This window comes from Sus scrofa, chromosome 3 (assembly GCF_054392235.1).
Source record: "Sus scrofa isolate SSC_HxYL_T2T_F1_AM1 chromosome 3, Sscrofa_HxYL_maternal_Yorkshire_Landrace_v2.0, whole genome shotgun sequence".
Lineage (NCBI taxonomy): Eukaryota > Metazoa > Chordata > Mammalia > Artiodactyla > Suidae > Sus > Sus scrofa.
In genome coordinates, this window is record NC_139385.1 from 81,223,880 (window position 1) to 81,238,995 (window position 15,116).

The window sequence follows — 15,116 nt, forward strand, 5'->3', positions numbered from 1 at the left end:
CGGTAACGAACCTGACTAGTATCCATGAGGACTTGCATCCTGGCCTTTTTCAGTGGATTAAGGATTCGGTGTTGCCCTGAGCTGGGGAGTAGGTCGCAGACACTGCTTGGATCCTGCATTGCTGTGGTTGTGGTGCAGGCTGGCAGATACAGCTCTGATTCGATCCCTAGCCTGGGAACCTCCATATGCTGTGGGTCCAGCCCTAAAAAGACCAAAAAACAAAAACAAAAACAAAAAAGCAAAAAAAAACACAAAAAAACAAAAAGACTTTTCTTAAGTGAAAACGGCTAGTCTAGAGGGGAGTTCAGAGCAGGCACCAACAGATACACATAAATAAGTGAACAACTGGATTAGCAAAATCCACAAAAACTTAAGACTTTATTTAAGAAGTCCTTAGATATAAAAGAAGACAAAGGCAGGGTCTAAGGATAATAGAAAGCTAAGCCCTGCATGTCAGAGCCCTCTAGGGGTAAAAGGAGCTAGAGTAGGGGTGGAAAGGCAGGTGACTTGTATCTTTCTGGCTTCACAAAGTCAGAGAGCCCAGATCACAGCTAGAACACATCATACTGGGTACAGATTCTTTTTTGGGCGGGGGGTTGTACCCAAGGCATGCAGAAGTTCCTGGGCCAGGGATTAAACCTGTGCCAGGGCAGTGACAATGCCGAATCCTTAACCGGTAGGCCACCAGGGAACTCCATCGTTTACAGATTCTTTACAAAGGTGTTTACCTGTGAAAAAGAGAAAAGCCAGAAGCTAAATTTCACATTTTCCAGGAATAATGCACATATAGCCAAGCCCACGGATTTTTTTGTAAAGAAGAGAAAATAGGTATGGAGAGGAAATGCGACCTGCTCAGCGTCATGCAGTGTCAAGTGGCAGAGCTGGATAGTATCCAGAAGTCTCACTGCTCTAGTTCTGGAATCCCTCAGAGGATGGAGTCAGCTGGAAAGCACACCTTACAAGCCCAGTATTTAACAATTATTAGCCCCAAATACTTTGGAGAATATTAGTAATTAATACAAGGCCCCACAGGCTTTGGAGCATGAAATGCAATCTGAGGCACAAAGCACAGGACCCACACTGAAGTCTGAAGCGATAAAAGTGCAAGAAAGGAAAGCTACCAGGACGCAGGAGTTAAAGTCTTCCCCACCCTTTTCATGAGCTCTTCTTGTCTGGTTACTTCTTCAGAAAAATCATCATTGACATCCAACACCAGCACTGGAACGTTGAGCAGAGCCTCAGAGTGGAGCCTATGAGAAGAAGCATGGACATTCAGCAAGTGTCACATACTCACCAGTTTTAATAATTCAGAACAGATCTAAGGTCACACGGTTTCTCAATGAAATTTCATGTAAACAGCAGCTTAAAAAGGAATTCAATAATGTCAGCTGGAAAGATGAGGCTGAACTTTCTCTAGTGCTGAAATGGATACCGACACTCAGAGCCCCAAACGTCTTAAACGAGCAGCACAGCGAGCCTGACGGGAGGCAAGGCTGAAGCCAGGAATGTCAGCTAAGGACACTGACAGTTTCTCTCAAATGTTCGAGCCCTTCCCCCTGAACCAACTCTGTCGTCCTCATCAATGGCCATGTTCCACCCAGGAGAATGTCAACAACCAACGAGCTGGAGAAATGGAATCAGTAAGTGACTTGGAACACAGACATTACTTCCGATATTCAGTTTCTGATTTGGATGATGCCTGCCCATCCGCCCACTTCCAGTACATTCTGAACCTGCGCACGGGGCTGCGTGTTGAGCGTCCTGAAACATTAATGCCTGGCCTCGGGGAGGCAGGCCTCTGTCCGTGCTGCGCTCCTGTCCACTTACGGGGTTGTCTTGTGGACAAGCCAGGCTTCGTGCTGATCATGAAGCTGCTCAAGATACGCCAGCTCAATTCCTCTCTCCTCTTCCCTGGCCCTCCGGCGTAGCCTCTTCAAACAAACCTGAAAGACAGCCCCCAAGCTCTGCTGAGCCACCAGTTAGCTCAGCTGTTCCAGGGGAGCCTGGGGTGGGGGGCAGTGGCGCTCAGACCCACTCCCCACGTCCACCCTGGGCACCTCACTGACTTCGCCTTTGCCGCCTTGTGTTCTTATTCAATCCCAGGGGAACGGCACCCATTACTTCAGGACCCTGGGGACCTGGAATTACCCTTCTTTTTCCTTCTCCCAGTCACATCCAGGAAGTCACTGAATTCTCTTCAATCTCTCTCCAGCTGGTTCTTTCTTTGCCCCTCCCTCACCTCTGCCCTGGTCAGGCCCCCACCAGCTTTCCCATGAAGTACGGGGCAGGAGCCTTGTGGCTCTCTGCCCTGGAGACGGGGAAGCGTGTGGCAAGAGCACAGGCCTCAAAATCAGAAGGTCCAGGATTAAGTCCCCAGCTTCACCAGGCAGCAGCGGTGCAGGTGTTGTGGCCTTCCACTTGCTCACTTTCATCAACCCCATGGGTCCCTGGGAGGATCCACAGCAGAGAGAATGTCAAGCTCCCAGCCAAAGGTGTCTTTCGCCCCAGTCTTCCCGCTCAGCCCACCCTCCCACAGCACCGAGTTAGGCAGCGGTCCCTCGGTAACGGCGGGTGGGCTGGTCCCAGGACCCCCTGCAGGTACCAAAATCCAAGGTGGCTCAAGTCCCTTACACATCTAAAGTGACAGCGGGCTGGCTCTCCACATGGGCGGGTCCCACATCGGCAGACGCGGAGGGCTGACTGTAATGGTATCACTCTCCTTGCTTAAAATACTTCTCAGGGTCCTTACTGCCCATAGCCATCGGCCCCAGTGCAAGGAAGTAGGAGCAACACTACAGGTACAAAAGAGTCAGCGATTTGAAACATCTCTTTCCTATCACATCAAACACCTGCTCTGGGGCAGAATGCAAATTCTGCGTAGGTCAAGGGTAAAGACGTAAAAAAGTGAGGCTTGAGATGAGCTCTCGGTCCCCAACTGTTTCCAGAGTGTACACAGTCCCTTATGCTGACAGGCCCAGAGAATGTCCCCTTCTCCTTTATCGGCCACACAAGGCCATTCCCAGAGTGTGGTTGCCCCTTCTAATGCCCCACTGTCAGCTTCCTCAGCTCCTCCCCTGGACTTGCTGCTTCAGCCAGACTGGCCTCCCACCTGCTACAGACCATGCGCCTTCCCCTTGCACGACATCTGCTTAAAGGTCTGCTTGGCCTCAACGGCCTGCCTTCCTCTCTCTGCCTTTCACACTCAGTGTCCTCTGTCCTGGGAAGAACAGGTGGAGTAAAGCACTGACTCAGGACTCTGTTCCTTCAAACACTGACACTTTATTCCCAGATGTGAACTCCATCCCCAAATGCAGTGTACAGCATTCCCAAGGCTGCGGAGTCTTTGTTCTCTTCCCTTCTTGCCCCATCTTTTCCTGTAAGGAAAGGACAGCATATAAACGCGTTTTATTCACGGTCTTGTGTCCAGTGTTTCAAACTGATGGACACAGACGTAACATGCTAATACCTCTAGCACTTACCCTTTTCATCTCTTTCCTCTGAATCGAGAACTGCTCTAAACTTAAATGAGGTCCTCATCCTAGGGATTCCATAATTTAGTTAGATAACAAGTAAAACGAGATATGCAAAACAGCCAATCAAGCGCCAAGCTGTGAGTCTGCATCTCAAGTGCAGTGGGTCAGACAAGGAGGAGCAGGTGGGCCCCTGCAGTCAGAGAGGCGCTTCTTGGAAGAGGCAGGTGCTCCCCCTTTATCTCTGGTCCCAGCTCACCTGTTTTTGGGGGGTTTTTTTGTATGTCTTTTTTTGTTTTTTTGCCTTTTATTGAGCCACTCCTGCGACATATGGAGGTCCCCAGGCTAGGGGTCTAATCAGAGCTGTAGCCACCAGCGTACACCAGAGCCACAGTAACACAGGATGATCTGAGCCACGTCTGTGACCCACACCACAGCTCACAGCAGCCCCGGATCCTTAACCCATTAATCGAGGCCAGGGATCGAACCCGCAACCTCATGGTTCCTAGTCAGATTTGTTAACCACTGCACCATGACGGGAACTCCCCAGCTCACCTGTTCACACCACTCTGCGAGATGGGCACTGCGCTAGGCCCTGGACGAACACAGACCAGCAGTGGCATTTCAGCTCTATCGGATGACAAATGTGCATCTGCACAGGGTGCTCTGAGGGTACAGTGACTGGGGGAGACCCAGGAGGTGGACCAGAGTCCATCTTGAGCACGGGGCCTGGCAGCGCAGGTGGTCAATAAATCCGTGTTGCCTGTATTCACTGACCATTTTCATGTCTGACCTAATCGGTCTGCCTTTTGCTCCTACTTTCATCTTTTTCCTTTTCTACTTTCCTTCGCTCTGAACCTCCTCTTTTTCCCTCCATCCTTCTGCCCCTACATCCTCATCCTCACTGCTAACTGCTTTAGGATGTTTCCCCTTGTTCCCCTGCCCCCATCACAAAGCTTTATACCACTGACTTCCTGCAAGCCAATTCCCTGCCCCACTGATGATGGATGTTAATGGTTTATTAGATACTTTCAGAAATATTTTATGGGAGTTCCCGTCGTGGTGCAGTGGTTAATGAATCCGACTAGGAACCATGAGGTTGCGGGTTCGGTCCCTGCCCTTGCTCAGTGGGTTAACGATCCGGCGTTGCCATGAGCTGTGGTGTAGGTTGCAGACGCGGCTCGGATCCCGCGGGTGGCTACAGCTCCGATTCAATCCCTAGCCTGGGAACCTCCATATGCCGCGGGAGCGGCCCAAGAAATAGCAAAAAGACAAAAAAAAAAAAAAAAAAGAAATATTTTATGCACATACACATTCTTACCCCTACCTTTTTTTTTTTTGGTCCCACCCACAGCATGTGTAAGTTCCCGGGCCAGGACTCAAACCTGTGCCACAGTGGTAGACCCAAGCCGCTACAGTGACAAACACCAGATCCTTAACCTGCTGTGCCAGAAAGGAACTCCATCCCCCCCTTTTCTTAAAAAAAAAAAAAAAAAATACATATAAAAGGTGCCCTACCACACATTTTGTTCTTGTTTTTCTTTACTTAACAGTATATCTTGAAGATTCTTACATACCAGTAGAGTACTTTCTAACTCCCTTTCATGACTTCAGAGTTTTCCAGTGCGGGAGGGAGCATTAATATATTTAACTGGTCCCTAATGATGGCTGCTTGGGTTGTTTACAAGAATTTGCTATTCCAAACAATGCACCCTTGCGCAGGAGCCATTCTGCCCGTGTGGGAGCAAGTTTATGGAGGAGTCAATTCCAAGGAGCTCCATTACTAGGTCAAAGGGAGGTGCACCCGCTGGTATATACGGCCAGACCGCCCCCTTAAGAGGCTGACCAATCCACATTCTTGTCAGCAAGGTAGCCTCAGGATTTCTGAGCACAGCAAAGCTCCCTAATTCTCCCAAGAGAAAAATATTATCAGAATTAATGAAAATGCCTATTTTTTAGAACGTGGCTTTATGTTTTCAATTATACACAAGGGCAGGGCAATTCTTTTCATCAAAGCCATGGTTATTCATTCATCGCCGGCAGGCAAACCTTGATGTTAAAGTCTCTCCTGCTAAAATAGGCTAGCAGTCCCCTTTGCACTATCAATTTGCTTAAAAGAGCCAACTTTTCTTCCCCCCAGAAGTCTAAGTAAACTTTTTTTTTTTTCTTTGTGGTCTTTTTGTCTTTTCTAGGGCCGCTCCCACTGCATATGGAGGTTCCCAGGCTAGGGGTCGAATCGGAGTTGTAGCCGCCGGCCTACACCACAGCTCATGGCCACGCCGGATCCTTAACCCACTGAGCGAGGCCAGGGATCGAACCCACAACCTTATGGTTTCTAGCCAGATTCGTTAACCACTGAGCCATGATGGGACCTGCAGGTAAACTTCTATTTTGAGCATTTGGCATAATTCTTGCTTTACCGATATGGCTGCAACAAGTTCTTTAAAAAAAAAAAAAAAAATCCTGTGCCAACACTGCTTTAGTCTGGTCCCTCTTCACCTCAGTCCTCACGGGGAGGACACACCTGGACATGAAAAGGAAAGACATGCAGCTGGTGACAGCAGGGGAGAGAAGGACCCTTTTATCAATCTGTCCCCTTCGCGTCCTGCCTCCCCCCCGGCCCAGCCCTGGTTTGGACAGTCTGAGGTCAGAGGCAGGCACGGACAGTGACTGCTAGTTGGTCTGGCCACTGTGTTTCCCAAGCCCCACACCTGGGTGCCATCTGCCCCTGGCCTTTCCAGTGTGCTGTGTCCATGCCATGAACACAGCCTGGCTCTTGGAGGCACACTGGCCAGCTGCACTCTCTCTTCCTGACTCCCTGGGGCACAGAGGCGCAGCCATTTCTCTTTTGATTTTTTACTGTTGGCTTGCTTGCTTCTTATGATTTAGGGAAAAGGGGGTGGGAAGGAGCAAAAGGCCCTAACTGAGGCCCACCTCACTCAGGGCTCTGGACTGGCAGTGGAGCACTTGTCTACCTTTCTATATAGAGAAGTTTTCACTTCTGTTCTGCTCTCTCTTGGGTCTCACAGAAGAGGTCAGGGGTGACTTCAGGTAAAGGGCACTGGCACTCCTGAGCTCCTGGCTCGAGTAACATCAAAGCAGCACCAAAATCCCCATCCAATCTCAAAAAGAACAAGCTATTTCTTTCCTACAATTAAGCTGCAATGATCCTTCAACCCTTATTCTATGCCAGCTGAAATACCGCCATCAGTCCCTCCAAACAGCTCCATCAGCCACCATAACAACAACGATCACCACCACCCTTATCATCATCATGGGGATGACTTCCCACAAAGTCATTCCAAGAGCACAAAGAAGCAAGGAAGACTTTCTTGCTTTCCTTGCTGGGTCTGAGTGACCCAGCAGGTTCGGTGAGGAAACTGGAGAAGGCTTGGTCAGTACTCTCAACTCTTCTCCTAATGCTCAGCCCCGCAACTGACGGCGGCTTTCAACTATCCATCCCATAAACTCCTACTGAAAGCCCATCGCCTCTTCAAAATCCAACAACCTTCACTCGTTCAAGTCCATGATGCTCTTACTCAACCTTGGCCCAGGCCCTGAGCCTTCCTGGGGGCCAGGACTTTCCTCTCCCCCTGAGCCCTACACTCAGCTACTTCAAACCATCCTCCTTGGCAGGGGCCTCCTCTCCCCCTGATCACTGGCACCGATCCCCACCCTACAAGTCACCTTCACGCTTGGCCTCTTCTGTTCCTGCTCCCTGGCAATGAAGACTATGCAAGAAGTCATAAATATGTGACCCAGCCAGCTCTAGCGTCGTTCTTTTTGCAGAAGGTTTTCAGCCCTCTGGCTTCACTGTGTTTCAAGTGGCCTTGAGGTCTGCTGTGTCTCACTGCAGACCTGAGGTTCTATTTATTTCCATGGAATCTCTCATTTCCTCCTATGATCTAGCTTCTATCTCACAATTTTCAGAAACTCCTGATACGAAGAGCCCCCACATCTGGTCCCCCACACCCAGGGCCTCCTGCCTGGCTGCCACCTCCCTGAGGTCAGGCCTTTCCATCCGGTCCTCTCCTCCCCGGCTCCTGTGAGCCTTTGCAACGGGGGCTCGCTCTCCCACCCATTTTCTGGCCCTGCTCAGTCTGTTCTCAGGCTGCCTCCTATCCACAAGCTCAGTTCTAACTCTAAACGCATGGCCTCGAGCCTAAAGAGAGCTATCCTTCCTAAGATAATCTGGCACAAGACTACATAGCAGCTGTATATCTTAAAAGCTGAGAACGACACAGCCCTCAAAAAATTCTCCCTGCCTTGGCTCAGAATCCCACTCCACAAGAGCCCCTAGAGATCACTAGTCTGAGACACTGGATTTGACAGACAAGGATCACTCCAGGGGAAACGTTTCCAGGGGCTGCCCATGGTCACTGCCTATCAGCAGAGCCAAGGACCACCACTGTCTCCAGAGACTTCTGCGCTTCTGCCCTAACAACACTACATCATGCGCTGGACTTGGTCCGTGGTCCGAGTTGGAGAGTCGTGGAATGCATCTTGCCTTCAGTGGCACTCTCAAGGTTCAAAAGGAGACTAAATGCTCTTCTTCCTCCTGACATGCTATTCAGGGAAACCATCAAGACCGCCACAGACTCTGATGACCCAGTTAGAGGGAAGGAAATGCTGAGGTAACTGGCTACAGGTTATTGGTCAGAGCGGCTGACCTCAAATCCTGGGCAATTTCTCGATATGGCTGCTACATCAAGGGAGAGCCTTTCTTCGCACAGTTTGGCTTTAGCCCTCTCCTGCGGAAAGCCTGTGCTTACCCACTGCTCTCCGTGCACCAGGTAATACCCACAATCAAATTTCTCTAATTGGAAAATCGGAGGCTCGGAGAACATCGCCTTTTAAGTTTCATATGACCCTAAGGTCTAAGGCTTTAAATTCTGTGTTACCTGGGGAGCAGCCTGGAGGTAGACGAAGCCATGTAATCTGAGCCGGCTGGCAAACTCCTGCAGGAGAAAAGAATGCCCGTCCTGATAGATATGCCACTCCACGTCACTGAGGGAACCATTTTCAAAAAGATTCTTTGCAAAGATATACCTGGTTGGAAATTTAAGTGGGATGAGGGGAGAGAAGGAGAATGGAAAAATGGAATGAAAGGCAAAAGAAAAGTGAAGCAAAAAAAGAAAAAAATCAATAACCGACTTATTCCATGTCTGTCCAAACCACTTGACCTTTCTAGTTCATCAAGCTTTTTTTTAAAAAAAAGAACCGGAGTGTTTCTAGCTCCTCATCAATCTTTAAGAAATCTGAATTCTTCACCTATATCTCTCCTTCCTTGCTCTACACTAAGGTGAGAAGAGCATTTAGACTTCGGAGGCCCAAAGCACAGCTCTCGGGTGGATTACTCCACTGGAAGAAAAGGGGCACTGAAAGCAGGTATCAATGGTGGCCAACAATTGTCCCTACTGGAAACTTGTCAAAACATAAAGCAAATGGTGCATGTCAACTTGAACTTAAGATTTCCTTATTATTATTGTAAGTAAGCCCTGAAACAAACAAACCAAAAAACCCAATCTAGTATAAAGCACCCACCACTTTTAATTTAAGGACTCTAGTCTTCTGAGTCTCCAGGCAGCCTAGCCATCCCTGTGTCCAGTGGAGAAGTAGAGAAGAAACTGTATTTAAGTGGGGTCACCTATGGAGCAGGGAATGCATTTCCTACTAACTGCAGTATTCACCAGGAAAGCAGACTCTCCTCCAAAGCAAGCACATATGCACTCTTGCTTCCTGTGCTGCTGAGCTTCTAATCCAGATACAAGAAATCTAAGAATCCAACTAGTTTTGCCCCTTGTTTACTTCTGTAACTAAAGGAGCATCTGGTAAAGAGAAAATCAGAGCTACCTGGAAACTCTTGCTTCAGGAGGGTCAATTCTGCTTTCAAACCTCAGGCATCTTGATACAAAACACAATTTATATCCTAAACAATGAACTTCAGTTTCTAAGGCAACACTCAGCACCTGGCCACTTCTGAGAAAATGAAATTCAGAATCCTTGTGTACAAATGGCTCAGGCAAGTGCACGTCACAAGGCTGCAAGTGTTGTGAAAAGAGAATGGGCTGCAGAGTCACATTCCTAAGCCCTATCCTGGCCTCAAAATTCAAGAGCTGTGTCGCCATGGGCAAGTCATTTGACTCTCGGCCCACTTCTTCCTCTGCACGAAGAGATAACAGTTGAGCCTAACTCACAGAGCTGCGAGGACTGGGACGGAATACTTACAAGGTGCTCATGAGAGGGACTGGTACGTAGGCTAGGAAGGTACTAATTTGGGAGCTCCAGGGGTCAACCTGTCCATTCTGGACTGGCTGAACTATAGCCTAGCTGAAGGCAACAAAGAGGTGAATTTCCAGTTCCAGTTTCTGAACAATGTTTTCAGCTTCCTCACAGGTAACATGGAAAGCGAAATCTCATGAAGAGAAATTAAGTATGTGTAAATAAGCCCTATACAAGGGCCCTCGTCTCTCTAAGATGAGCATTTCTTCCTCTCTCTAGAGCTGGTGGTGATGGGGAGAGAGGCAGTTAGAAGGCGTCAACGCTGAGGAGGAGGAACCACTGCAGCCTGAACGCAGGGGTTGCAGAGAAGAACCAGCTTAAGGATCGAGGCGTCAGGGTCTCTGCTCTAAAGCCACATGCTGTTGTTTCTTTTAACTTAAACAGAAAAGATTTAGATTTCTCCTTCCCTGTCATCGAGTCTCCCAAACAACCCATGCTCTTCCTTTGGAACACATCTGACACACATGAGCATGTGCATAGTCTCAGAGTGCCCTGTTAGACTAAGGTCACCATGAAGGTGGAGACAGGCTCTGCTCTGCTTACTGCTGCAGCTCCTGGGCCTGGCCTGGTGCCTCAACACAGGCAGCATTCCACAAATTGGTGCTGAGCAAATGAATAAAGGAAGAAAATTTGGGGCCATGATGTGTAATTAGTTATTCTTTCTGTCAAAAATTTGCTCCCCCACGCCCCCTGCCCAAGAAAACACCTAGGATGTTGTAGCTACCTATAGTGCAATCAATTTCCATCTCTTCCTTTATAAGTAAATGTTAAGATCTTACAGCTTCTAAACAAAATACTTCTGGAATTCCTGTTTTGGCTCAGTGGGTTAAGAACCCAACAACAGTGTCCCTGAGGATGTGGGTTCAACCCCTGGCCTTGTTCAGTGGGTTAAGGATCCGGCATTCCAGGGCTGTGGCGTAGGCTGTGGCAGTTGCAGCTTTGATTCAACCCCTAGCCTGGGAACTTCCATATGCCATAGGTGTGGCTCTAAAAGAAAAACAAAACCAAAAATGTTCTGTTTCTTTTTGGGGGGCCATGCCTGTGGCATGCAAAAGTGTCCAGGCCACAGACTGAACCTGAGCCACAGCAATGACAATGCCAGATCCTTAACACACTGAAGCACCAGGGAACTCCAAAATACTTCTATTTCTGAGGGGTCTCTCACACGCCTACCTCACTAAGAGGCTGGAAATCAAAAGACCAATGGTGAGTATGTTTCCAAGCAACCCAGAGAGTTATATGTAATTCATTTTCCTAATCCTAGAGGCATGGCTTGGGAGAAGGGAGAGGAAAATAGGTAGAAGCACATCCAACAGCTGAAAAAGAACCAAAACCCATAACCCAACCATTTATAATTCACATATTTAGCTTTTACAAAGAGCAGGCTCTCTCCTGGGGTCCAGAGAGAAGGAATGCCTAGTCTGTCAGGTTTGTTTTACATATCTTGAATGATTTTGAAGTAATGTTTTTAAAAAAAAAGTCACAATACATCTACGAACATACCCTTATGTTTTCCCTCCAGGAGGGTTTATGGGAATACTAAGAGTAGAACAAGTTTCTATAATTTGGAATTAAATAGATAACCAATCTAGTGTCTTCAGAAGTGAGCAGGCAATAAAAATGCATTTTCCATTTTGACAACTGTAGGGGCTTAAGACAGACCACCATGATGGACCTAGAAATTATCATACCAAGTGAAGTCAGTCAGACAGTGAGACACCAACATCAAATGCTATCACTGACATGTGTAATCCAAAAATAGGACACAATGAACTTCTTTGCAGAACAGATACTGACTCGCAGACTTTGAAAAACTTTTGGTTTCCAAATGAGGCAGGTTGGGGGGATAGGCTGGGGGTTTGGGATGGAAATGCTATATATAAAATCGGGTTGTGATGATGGTTGTACAACTATAGATGTAATAAAATTCATTGAGTAATTAAAAAAAAAAGACAGACCACTATGGTTGAAATCACCATTTCATACTACACAGGACACTCAGAGCCTTCAGATTAAAAAATCCTCAGTGATGTCCAGATCAAGACACCCCTCGCTTCCTCTCCAAATGGCTTGAATGAGAGTCACAGCCTGGTCTTGAGGCAGAACCAGGAACTCCAGAGCCTAGATGGACCAGCGCCTCTGGATCAGATGAGCTGAGTTCCCAAGGCAGCCGCTGGCCTTCACGAAAAGCGACTCTACAGCTCACTCCTTCAGGTGGTCAGGACGGTGCCCTTCCCCTGACTGACTGAGGCACTGCCTTTTACAGACTCTGGCCAACAAAAGTCCTGTCACATAACAAAGGGTCCAAAGAGGATAAATCCAAGACTGAAGCCAATTTTACAAATGTGTTCTTTCTACTCAGATATCTTGTCGTGAAGAATAAAAAAAGGATAAATGTCCTTCTCTTATTATTTTAGGAAAAGAAATTTTAATTGTCTGCTTTTTCCTTCAAGGTGATGACCAGCCACTGATTCATTTGGTTTGCTAGAACATACACTGCTACTTAAGTGTTTGTTCTGTGCCCTTTAGCAGGTAATGGTTGTATTAAGTAGCTACCAGCCTGCTTCTATGCCAGAAAAGATTAAGGAAACATAATCAGGGCCAATGTGAGAAATTAAATGCATTCAGTTTGTGAAAAACACCATTTCCTTTCTTGACATATATGGTAACTCTGTGAAATTATAAGTCTAAACAAATCTGTATTGTGTTGGCTTTAAAAAGAGGACAATTTGGGGAGTTCCCGTGGTGGCTGGGTGGTAACAAACCCGACCAGTGTGCGGAGGATGCAGGGTTTTTTTTGTTGTTGTTGCTGTTGTTGTTGCTATTTCTTGGGCCGCTCCCGCGGCATATGGAGGTTCCCAGGCTAGGGGTCGAATCGGAGCTGCAGCCACCGGCCTACGCCAGAGCCACAGCAACGCGGGATCCGAGCCGCGTCTGCAACCTACACCACAGCTCACGGCAACGCCGGATCATTAACCCACTGAGCAAGGGCAGGGACCGAACCCGCAACCTCATGGTTCCTAGTCGGGTTCGTTAACCACTGCGCCACGACGGGAACTCCCTTTTTTTTTTTTTTTTTTTTTGGAGGATGCAGGTTTAATCCCTGGCCTCCCTCAGTAGGTTAAGGATCTGGCGTTGCTGGGAGCTGTGGAGTGGGTCACAGATGCAGTGTGGGTGTGGCTGTGGTGTAGGCCAACAGCTGCAGCTCCCACTGGACCCTTAGCCTGGGAACTTCCACATGTACAGCCCTAAAGAGAAAAAAAAAAGGAAGAAGAAGACAATTTGTCCAAGTATAACTTTCAAAGACCAGAGCAGTGCAGGGTCAGAGCCAGAGGAGAACACATGCAGTGCTGGGCGCGCAGCGTGTGAGCGGTGGAGAGCTCGGGGTCTTACCTGTCACTGTACACAGACCTCTCAAAGATCCGTACCGCCTTCTCGGCCTCTAAGAGCTTCTCAGGGAAGGGCTCCAACTGTACTTTCAGGCGGCTCATAAAAGAAAATGTCTGGAATGTGTAGGACCATCGTGTTGGATTCTGGTACATCATATCCAGTAAGTTTCCGAGATTTGGGCTAGTGCAGGCCTAGAGGTCAATTACAAAAGAGGAGAAGTTCCCAGAAGGCATGTTTACGGCACAGTGTTTACCACTCCCCCCCTCCGAAGGTGGAACAATCAACGTGAGAAGAGGCAATTACAAAAGTCCCTTTTCCCTCCAAAGATAGAATCGCATCCCTCAGCTCAGTCAAAACTACATAATCAAGGAGGAGCCATTCCTACTTTATTAGACAAGAACCTGCTAGAGGGAGAGGACACGCCACCTTTAACACACCAGCGAAGAGTGGAGGGAGAGCCACACACAGAATTAGCACAGCCACTGACTGCTGGGTTTGTGCAGCATGTGGGAGGGGTGTGAACAGTCAACAACCACCCAACGCTCCACCTGAAATCAGACATTCCTACTCTAACACTGTGTTGCTCCTCTTTTGAGCTTCCATTTGCGGCACTTTCTTTTTAAACCTTCAGCCCAGGGAGTTCCAGTCGTGGCTTAGCGGAAACGAATCCAACTAGGAACCATGAGGTTGCGGGTTCAATCCCTGGCCTCACTCAGTGGGTTAAGGATCTGGCATTATTGCCATGAGCTGTGGCGTCGGTCGCAGATGTGGCTCGGATCTGGCGTGGCTGTGACTGTGGCGTAGGCCAGCAACCATAGCTCCGATTCGACCCCTGGCCTGGGAACCTCCATATGCTTCGGGTGTGGCCCTAAAGACAAAAATAAAGAAGTAAACACATAAATAAATAAATAACAAATAAAACTTCAACTCAAATATGAAAATAACTGACCACTGGAAAATCAAATCAACCAAATAGAGTTCTTGTTCTCATAGCAAGGCCACAATTTGTTTTGTTTTTTTGTCTTTTTGCTATTTCTTGGGCCGCTCCCGCGGCATATGGAGGTTCCCAGGCTAGGGGTCGAATCGGAGCTGCAGCCACCGGCCTACGCCAGAGCCACAGCAACTCAGGATCCGAGCCTCGTCTGCAACCTACACCACAGCTCATGGCAACGCTGGATCGTCAACCTACTGAGCAAGGGCAGGGACCGAACCTGCAACCTCATGGTTCCTAGCTGGATTCGTTAACCACTGCGCCACGACGGGAACTCCCACAATTTGTTAAACAAACAAAAACAAATACTTCTTCCTCAACTCTAGACACTTCACGAAAGGCATGTGAAGACCCGCTTACTCAGCAGGTGCAGATGGGAACACAGGGAACCCTGGATTCTTTCCTGGGCCCCGCCGCTGACTCACAGCAAAAGTGAAGTCTGCGCAGAACACTCTGGACCTGCATTCAGTCAGTCACCATTAACTCAAGGCCTGTGCGGATGAGAGGCCACGTGAGTGAGGTGCTGTGAGGGGTACCGAAAGCAAAACGAAGATTTATCTCAACATTCGCTGCACTCTGTTACCTCATTCAACCTTCAAAACAGCTTCAGGAGGTAGGTGCTACTATTATGCCCATTTCTTGAGAATATCCACTCACAAAGGTTACATAACTGACTTGTCCAAGGTTTCGTGGTGACTAAGTCTTGAATAGAGACTCAAACCTGGCTTCCTCTAACTTTTCCATGCTAATACTTCTCCATATTAGGGCAAGCAAGACACGGTTCCCAAACTGGAGGAGCTCCCAATGCAAAAGGAAAGGGGGTGACACAGCTAGAGAGCTAGAATTGAAAGGCAGAATGTATGATGAAGAGGTGATCACGTACGGTGGAGGGAATCTAATAAAATTTCTGGAAAAAAGCGGTATTAAGTTGGGAAGTAAATGATACATCAAATTACCACAGATGGAAACAGGGATTAAGAAGA

The 15,116-nt window shown here is 48.0% G+C and overlaps 1 protein-coding gene across 11 annotated transcripts in view; it reads right to left on the bottom strand.

The window, feature by feature from the left end:
* Nucleotides 1-350: 350 nt before the first annotated feature.
* DGUOK (deoxyguanosine kinase) overlaps nucleotides 351-15,116 on the bottom strand; it is a 36,576-nt gene continuing 21,810 nt past the window's right edge. For 4 of the 11 annotated variants that reach the window (XM_021087369.2, XM_021087370.2, XM_003125003.5 and 1 more), the window contains 5 exons: nucleotides 13,146-13,333; nucleotides 8,372-8,519; nucleotides 1,828-1,943; nucleotides 1,151-1,250; nucleotides 351-728 (listed from right to left, as the gene is read on the bottom strand). In XM_021087369.2, the coding sequence (XP_020943028.1) occupies nucleotides 702-728; nucleotides 1,151-1,250; nucleotides 1,828-1,943; nucleotides 8,372-8,519; nucleotides 13,146-13,297 (543 nt within the window). In that variant the 5' untranslated portion in view covers nucleotides 13,298-13,333 and the 3' untranslated portion in view covers nucleotides 351-701. Of the gene's footprint in view, nucleotides 729-1,150; nucleotides 1,251-1,827; nucleotides 1,944-2,148; nucleotides 3,375-8,371; nucleotides 8,520-13,145; nucleotides 13,334-15,116 lie in introns of those variants that run through there. The other 7 variants (XR_014841639.1, XR_014841633.1, XR_014841634.1 and 4 more) reach the window with 5 other exon arrangements.